Below are 9,161 nucleotides of genomic sequence, written 5' to 3' on the forward strand. Positions count from 1 at the left end.
GGTCCACTGCTTTGATGTCCTCACCACAGGTTTACAGAGCTTTAATTTCTGCTTGTATGAAGGAATCAAATGGACCATGACGTGGCCAGAGTGGCCCGGTGCAGCGCGGGGGGCGGCGTGATAGGCATTGCTGACGGTGGTGTAACAGCGATCCAAAACGTTTCTCTCTCTGGTCGGACATTTAATAAACTGTCTGTACTTAGGGAGCTCATGTCTGAGATTACCTTTGTTAAAGTCGCCGAGGACAATAATTAAGGAGTCCGGGTATGTCCGCTCCACACACACAGTATCTGTGCCTCCTGCACGTTGGCTTGCGGTGAAATGTAAACACCGGCCAGAATGAATGAAGCGAACTCGCGGGGGGAATAAAAAGGTTTACAATGAATGAAAAAAGATTCCATCTCAGGAGAACAATGCCTTTACATGGTATTGCAGGTTCATAACATGCATTTTATAGTCTGTTGGGGCCCTACAGGCAAAAATTCATTGGGGCCCATCAAACCCGTGGTCATCGGCATTATATCTGCCAGTGACCTGACCTTCCTCCTCTTCCTCTTTCTTTTTTCACTCCCAGACGGATAACTCCTCTTCATTTTCCTTCAGTGACTTTCATTGACAAATGTTGGTTTGTCAAAGGAGAGGGAGTGTTGTCAAATGGGGCCCCCTTTAAGGAGATATCCTACTGTCATTGCGAAATGTGCACATTTTGAGCCACTGCTGTGGTGTGAAGTTTGTCAGCCCTTAGGGGCCCCCTACTGGCCTGGGGCTCCAAACAGTTGCCTGCCTGACTTGCCTACTGAGAAACAACGCGTCTGTTTGTCCATGTATGTTATAAAGTCATTTATTCTAAGGCAGAGGGTTTGTTTCGGTCTTGTTGCAACATATGGACAACATAGTCCTTTTATTTCTTTCATTCTTTTACTCATAAACCTTTAAGAAGAATAAATGTTACACTTGAGTCATTTTTAACAGGATGTATGTTTTGAACTTTGTGAAGAACCTTGAATTTCTCTATGTATGAATTGTGCTTTATAAATGAACTTGCCTTGCCTTATTTAGATTTTCAGATGAAGGCAAGACCCGGTAGTTGGATTAGTTGAATGCCTTAGCTAACTCTGCTTGATTTATAGACCTGTTGTCCTGTTGTCCCTTTTTATTTGAGTCATTTGAGTCATGTCCCTTTTAGGGAAGGATTGACCACAGGCATCCTTTTTTATATACGTATGTTTGGGTAAGTTTCTCTGTTAATATGAATCACCTTCTGCATATTTTTAGTTAAGATATAACAAAAGAAAATGCCAAACCTCCAATTAGCTAGTTGCCAAACACACAGTTATTTGACCAGAAATGTACTTTTGCACATCAGTCCCCGTGTCTCCCTGTATTTGCTATATCATCCTTTGTTAATTCTTTGGTAAAACACACATTCACATGGTCAATTTGATGTGGAGTCCTGCTTAAAATGCTCAAAACATTTATTTCAAAACCTCTAAAAATATTTTTGCAGGTTTCAGTAGAGTGAAAGGTGATTCTGAGGGTAAAATTCAGGATTTATAATGAGTGTGATAAGGGAGTCAACATCAGTTTTGTGGGTTTTTTTATCGATCTAAAACTCAATCCCTGCTTTAAGAGTCTCTACTGAATCATTTCATACTTCTATTAACTTTTCTCACCGTTACTGTCTGTCAAACAAAATATACTGAATGCACAGAATGAACAAAGCTCTTTGCCTCTGTCATTTGTCCGCCTGTCATTAATGCTGTTTCAACAGGATGGTTTAAATCGATTGAATCAAACATTTAGAGAGCACAGGGAGGGGGATATATGCATCCATGGATTTAAGGTCACAAGAGATTCCCTACATCACAGGGAAATGTCTTTCTGGGCAACCTCCCAAAATGAAGCAGAATAAGATTTAGTCTGTGCTGTTGAGTATTGGTAAAAGCATACTGTGGTAAATCTTGGGTAATGTTTCATACAAAACGTCAATATGCCAGCAGTGTTTGCGTCATTCCTAATGGAGATAAATACCAAGAACTCACGTCTGCTGTAAGGACTTATGGACTACAGTGATTCTACAAACTCTCCAACAGGCACAACATGTCATCAGGAAGCTAGCTGGCACAGGGTTTTAATAAAACAAAATAATTACAAATACAACATCAAGAGTAGAGCTAACATTTACTTTAAAGCAGTTTATGTTTTAAAGATTTATTTTTGGGGTTTTTGTGCCTTTATTGGAGAGATTTGACAGTGGATTGATTAGGAAATCGGGAATGACATGCGGGAAAGGAGCCACAAGTCGGATTTGAACCTGGGCTGCCCGCTTGGAGGACTACAGCCTCCATACATGGGGTGCACGCAATAACCACTGCGCCCCCCCCCAGTTTATGTTTTATATGGGAATGCATGTAGTTCTTTGACATCAACACTCTAAATGACAAAACTAAAAAGATAGTCCGGAATAAATTACAGCATGAAAAAGAGGCAATAACAGCAAGATAACCAGAGTTACATGTCAATCAATCAATCATTATTTCTATATCGCCAATTCATAACAAGTGTTAGCTCAAGACGCTTTACAAAAGAAAGACCTTACTCATTGTTAAATATGTTGTAAAAAATGATTGAATGAAGCTAAAATGTTCAAGGATATAACAAGAAAGTGCTCAAGATCTATGATTAAAAACCTCAGCACGGCCGTGGGTTCAATCACAAAGGCAGTCAGTTTTGATATGGGAACATCACAGGTAACATTTCTTCAAACCATTGCTTGTATATGCATCCCGTGACAGGTTGTCCTACATGTTAAAAGGAACAGATACCTTCTTTATCTTCTCACTCCGGCCTATGATGCAGCTTTAATAATTGTCTGTCCTACCACATATATCAGTTGCAAAAAGCTGACCGCATGGAGGTGTGAGCTCTGCACACAGGTGCAGGTGATGAGGTTCTGTCTGGTGCTTTTAGCACTCATCCTGTTCAGTACTCTTCTTCAGCATGTGAAAAGCTTTTCTTTATGTCTGACAGATTTCATCATACTTTTTTTGTTTGTTTGTTTTTTTACCCCTCCTAGGCTTTTATGCCCAGTGTTGCTTTCATTTTAACACCAACTATGTGAGGTGTTTTTTGCCTTTGTGTGTTTTTCAGTGTAAATGCAACACTTGCTCTGTAGCAGCACAGTGTGTGATCAGCCTGTTTTTAACTAAATCAGTAGTCTGGTCCATCTCAGTTGATACTTTCTCATGAGTCTAATTTTATACATTTATTAGTGTATCTCATTGTATTACGTAGTAGTTTGCAAACTTATCACTGACACCCTCAATGGAAGTGAGATCTGTTATTCATGATAAATTACATCTTTACGAGTAAACCATTGAATATACAATCTTACCCCTGGAATAATATTGTACTATTGATATTCCATTAAGTCACTAAACATTTCCAGATGTGATATTCTTCTAGATTTGTAAATGATGGGGTCCGTTATGTATGTAACAGGTGTCTTCTTTTCACGCCTCTTTGCTGCCCTCTAGTGTGGAAGTTTAATATTGCAATTCATCTTTGTTGTTGGTCGACACAGCATCTACCCCAGACGATTTACAAGAGCATGCAGGCCTTGAATACCCTGACCAAGGTTGTATTCATTTATACATCTCTATATAACACATAACAAAAGTTTGACCTTTTTTCCAGAGCTTTCACATCTTCCTCCACAACATTTCGGACTCTAAACCTCCTTCTAATTGATTGACCCTGAGACTGTTACGACAACCTGATGTTTTCATCATAAGCACACATTTAAAGACCTGCCTCTATATTTTTTAATTTATATCACTGGGTTTCTTGTTTCTTCTAAAAGCTTTAAGATTTTTGTGTGTCCTTGTTTTTACACTTTTCAGGTCTCTTTTCATGACTTTTGCTTTGAATGCTCTGTTTCTATAAGCATGCCATATCAATGAAGATGTGTTTTTATATCACCATCAACTGACTTCCTTACTTTTAAACAGGAGCTGGTGATTACGAGATTAAACCTTCTCTTACAGTTTTTTTTTTAGTTATTCTATAGATCATCATATTAGGCCGTCGTTTTCTTTTAAAATGTCTCGGTATTTGTCTGAGGGAGAGAAATTATTAAATTTTACATTTAACTTTGTCCATATTATCTCATGTTGATTAGAGAAGATTTCATATTTGAACTGTACACTTCAAGGGCAACAAAGAAGGATGTGATGTTATTTACATTTTCCCAGCGCTGCCAGATGCAGGTCGAGTGCAGAAATATTATCTGAACGATCCAATTTAGCTGTAATCTGAAAACAACAAAGTCTGGATGTAAAATATAGGAACACTTCCTTGATGATGTCATTTCTTGGTGTAGGTGATGTGGCCATACTTGCTGTTAACCAAACCTTTTCAAAACCTTAACTGCTTGTTAAATCACAAACAAGATCTCTTTTTTTTCCCCAGCAGCCTGACAACATGACAAAGCCAAGAGCAGAGAGACGTGTTTTTCATCTGCACGCTATGCAGAAAATGTCACATAAGTGAGGAAACATAAAACTCTGAGAGGTTTGTAAGTGCACATGGAATGTTCTTTTTTTTTTTTTTTTATCATTTTTGAAAACATTTACAACTATTTAAGACAAAAGAAAAAAAGTTACAAACAGAATTGACCTGCAGTTTGCATCCATTTTCCAAATGTTACATAAATAAAACTCATATTTATAAATATCTCTTTTTATAAACATATAAATAGTTTTTTTTTTAAACATAAATACATTTATGCAGGGCAAGATGAAGTACATGAATGTACAGCAGCAGCAACAATATACAGCTTTGCGGTTTGTAGTTTTTACACCTTTGTCCGCCATCTTGTCAAATGCATCTGTGATGTGTGTCTGTTGACCACTCGCATGTTATACACATATGTCTATATGCATATATGCCTGCATATTATTATATATATTGATATGAAGGTTCTGTAGCATTGTCATGTGAGTCTTTGTTTATGCTGGTCATGGTGACTCGTACCAAAAATCTGTCTCTTGGTGAGTGTTTCTTCTTTTTCTTTTTTTTTGCTCGGGTGAGAACAAACGGAAACTTGGTTTTCCAAAACCGTCGTCCAGAGATCTAGGGAAAGAGAAGACATAGGATTAGATTTCTTTATCAATCTAGCATTATTTACTGTTTTTCTTTAGTGTAGCCCTCAAGTATTTAATCAGTCTGTGAATCGCCATATGTGTCATCTTTGGTTTAATGCTAAGCTAAAGTGTTGCTCTGACTCCTCACTTAACCATTTCACCTCAAACTACACACGTCTAACACGTCCTCCACATTTATTACACACTGCCGGCCCATGGGAGGAAAGACGGGTGTAAGCTGATGAAAAACACATCCACTCACACTCCCCCATCAGAACTTCACAGTTTGCCACAACCACAAAAAGGCCTCAAGCCTCAGGACTAATTGTGCGTCACCTTGCTTCCTCATTACTTCATTCACCACTGCAGCCCCTTTGTTGTTTTTGTTGAAATCACTCGGTTAGAGAGAATGGCTTTCCCAGAAAGATCCTGGCCACCGCAGGGTGCTGTGTGTTTATAATGTGCGTGTTTTTGCCTGTCTGCATCCCCTCCTCCCTCAACATCGCTCCCTCTTTTTTCTTGTTTTGGCTCAAAACTGACTTATGCTACTTGTGTCTAGATGAAGCAGATGGAATCATTCATGATTATGTGCATGAGTACGAGAGGAGACTTCCTAAATACCCGCTGGATAGTTTCCAAAACATCAGAGTAAGTGGTCTTTCCTGCTGTCTTAAAGGGGTTCCTGTCTGAGGAGGGAACACTGCTGGACTACAGGTCGAGCTTTGATGATATCACAAGTGGAGGACATTATGTCTTTCATTGTCATTAAAATCATCCTAAATATCAACTTTTCTCAGAATTAAGAGTCACTCGGGTTGATCGAGTTCAGTGAGTTAAGTTGATCTTTGACCCACACTGTGAATTGATCCTCCACCAGGATGCGGCCATGCACTTTCATTTCTCTCCACTTGTTATATTGTATATTAGCTGCCACAGACACTTTCAAACAAATATGGTAAACTGGCCTTACTCTTGATCCAAAGCGCACACTTCCTACGACAGTTTTGTTATAACATCAATACAAATCTGACTTGGATTTTATTTTTTTAGTTTGTCCTGTCCTGCTGTCTTATTGCCCCCCTCCTTTGTCATTATGGCAACAATACACAAGACTCATTAGGGACCTTGTCAAAATTGAAAACGTCTCCAGTATTCACTTTCTTCTTCACTTGCCTGCCTTCATCCTCTCTCTTCTGCTTTGTTATCATGTCCATTGACAAAATAAGGCTTGTAAATAAAATGTGTTCCTCTTTCCTATAATATCCATCCTTCCTTTCTACTCTCTTTTCATTTATTTTCAGAAACCAGACCCTCTCTTTGCTCTCTTGCTTCTTTATTTTCTCCCCCTCCCCCTACCAGCAGTTATTCAGTCCCCACACAGCCATTCTTATTATTTGTCCTTCTGTTTCTGTTTTGTGTGTGTGTCTGTTAGCAGGTTAAAGTCAATATGTCTAAGTAGGCTACAGAGTGAGACTGTGACTGACGGAAACTCACCGTCACAGCGCTTCTCCAGCCCTAGCATCCCATGCCGCTGATGGTCCCTATCCTGTCCATCTTGTGTCCGAAGCAGCCACTCCGCGACGTGGAGCCACCTTTCTTGTTTCCAGATTTGTGTCTCCTTGGTGCGGGTTGGTCGTTAAGGAGACGAGCCCACATCCCTCTGGCCCGGGTGTCCATGCGTAAATCTCCCAGTAACCGTATCCGAGAACGCACCGCGTCTAGCCGCCTCTCCCTCTCCTCCGACTCCAGAAACTCCGCCAGCTCCTCGCCCAGCAAACTTCTAAGAGACTGGAACACAGATAGGGAAAATAAATAAACGTTGTCCTCTTTGAATACAATAACCTAAAGCATAGAGATATGTTTTCTATAAATCAAAAGTAGATGATTATACTGACTCGATGAGCAGAACACGGTTTCCATAAGTAGCCTATCGATTTTAAGCTGGGGGGAAACCTGCCGCTTTTTTAACCTTTCACAAACACCGTTTGCTGAGAGAGAAATTCAAAATCATCACCTTTTTTTTATTTTGCCCCAATAGAATTATCTGTGTTGAATATCCCTTAATAAATCCAGTTAAAGTCGTTGCAGTTATTCGATAAAAAGAAACCTCGTACTGGATGACCTCCTTTGTCGTCTTCAGGCAACAATCATTAAAGCAGGTGTCTGGAGCCAGCTCCTGAAGTCTGAATGCCAACTGTGACATCAACTTGCAGCCAAAGACATTCAAGACTTCTACCCTCATAACCTAAACTCTTTATACATCATTATAATCGAAGAAACAATTTGATCCCGTTTATTCTGCAGGCGAACTGAGTGCGTAATTGTCATTTTACGCACAGAGCCTTTTGGTTTCTTGCAGATTAATACAATAAAAATAAAAATAAAATACTTATTCTAAATGAAACTTAACAATCACCAGTTTTAAAGTCGTTTCCTGATTATTTTAACGGTTCAAACATTAGATTTTGGTTTCTTTGAAATGCCTTCGACTGAGATCAATGCTGAAACTGAACGACGTGGAGCAAAAATTATATAGTTGTAATATTTATAAGGGTAACACATGATTGAATATTAAACATGCTGCCTTTTTAGGTCTAAAAGTATATAATAAAATCAAAATTTTGAGTGTTCAGGATCTAAACTGCGTGGAAAATGCCGTCGCTTAACTACTCAGCAGGACTGAAATTATGAAATATGATGCGTAAAACAACAATCCTGATCGTCTACACCATAGAACAGCTGTTTACTTCTTCTGCAGTATTTAGCTCCCGACTGTTAGTATTATGAAGAAAATAAGCTGCCATAAGTAAGGTGATAAGTATGTCATTCCTACCTTCTGCTGCGTCTGTGTTAAAGGTTTTGCCCCCATCCTCACTGAAAGCAGGGTGACCAAAAGTCCACAGGCTACCAAGTATGACAAGTTCATTTTGACAAGTCTCGTATTCTCTAAGGGATTCCTCCGCGCTGAAGTTCAGAAAGAGAGACAGAAGCAGCAGCCAATCAGCTGTTAAACATAAGAGGCTCCCGTCCGTCCTTTACTCCAAAGCTTCTCAAGTGCTTCTCTAACTCTGTGGATTACTCCTCACCGCTTTATAGCCAGCCCATGGTGATGTCATGAAAACCTGCGTAATGGTCCTTCCTTCCTCGCCAACTCCCTGTTTTCTCTACCTGCCCCTGAGCACGTCACGCCAGGGATTAATTAAATGATACACGCACCGGTCATCGGGGCTTCGGAGGAAATGAGATAGGGTATGAGCTATCAAAATGCTCCGTTTCTTAACTTTCAGAACTTGGGCTGAAGTGCATCAGCTGAAATCGAAGGTGGTTTCAAAGGCTGCGCGTCAGAAGCTGAAGAGCGACTTTGGCAGAGTATTGACCTCAAAGATGCCAGCCGCCTGCCCTGCGGAACATCTTAACAAGTCATGTGCTACTGGTAGAGTGGGGATGACATATTTTTCTATACAGAAGAGGAAAAAAGTAAATAAATGAAGGATTTCAGTTGCCAAAATATCGAAGCGTGGGATGCTCAACATCACATTTCAAACAAGACTGCACAAGAAATACGCACCAAAATAACAGACGTCTTCAGCACATAGCGGCAAAATCGCCCATTTATTTTAAAGACAAGTGAACCCCTCAACATTAGAGTGATTCACTGGACTATGAGACGATGTCTTGTATGTGTACACACATCTGTGTCTCACATTTGTGCGCATAGAGGTTATTGGAAAACGTCATGCGCAGCGATGAGATCTGGCACCATCGCACTGTAGAAGTTCAAACAACAAAAAGGGAGCCTCAAGACAAACCAAGTGTTTATGTGCACTAGAATCCCATACATCGCAATGTCACTTGTAATTTGCGGTGGTGTTTAGTGGATGTTGAAGATACTGGATAGCGTGGGTTATTCAGCCTGTCGCACCACACGAGGCACAAGAAGAGACCAGACATATGCTGAGTACACTCTGAGGGAGCCTCTCATGGTGAGTGCTACACTGAGGTCTGCATGGATGTGTG

The 9,161-nt window shown here is 40.0% G+C and overlaps 1 protein-coding gene across 1 annotated transcript; it reads right to left on the reverse strand.

The window, feature by feature from the left end:
* Positions 1-5,065: 5,065 nt before the first annotated feature.
* nppc (natriuretic peptide C) lies at positions 5,066-8,213 on the reverse strand. Its single transcript, XM_061033808.1, has 3 exons — positions 7,978-8,213; positions 6,639-6,932; positions 5,066-5,133 (listed from the first exon to the last, which is right to left on the reverse strand). The coding sequence occupies exons 1-2, from the start codon at positions 8,068-8,070 to the stop codon at positions 6,660-6,662; spliced, it is 366 nt and encodes a 121-aa protein (XP_060889791.1). The 5' UTR covers positions 8,071-8,213; the 3' UTR covers positions 5,066-5,133; positions 6,639-6,659.
* Between the last annotated feature and the right edge of the window lie 948 nt (positions 8,214-9,161).

The sequence above is a fragment of the Labrus mixtus genome, chromosome 3 (assembly GCF_963584025.1).
Source record: "Labrus mixtus chromosome 3, fLabMix1.1, whole genome shotgun sequence".
Taxonomy (NCBI): Eukaryota; Metazoa; Chordata; class Actinopteri; order Labriformes; family Labridae; genus Labrus; species Labrus mixtus.

Bases quoted from the DNA above. Each gene is read 5' to 3' on its own strand.
- nppc (XM_061033808.1), bottom strand. From the start codon at position 8,070: ATGAACTTGTCATACTTGGTAGCCTGTGGACTTTTGGTCACCCTGCTT. The intron at 6,933-7,977 runs GTAGGAATGACA...TCTGTGTTCCAG, and splicing joins TAACACAGACGCAGCAGAAG to TCTCTTAGAAGTTTGCTGGG.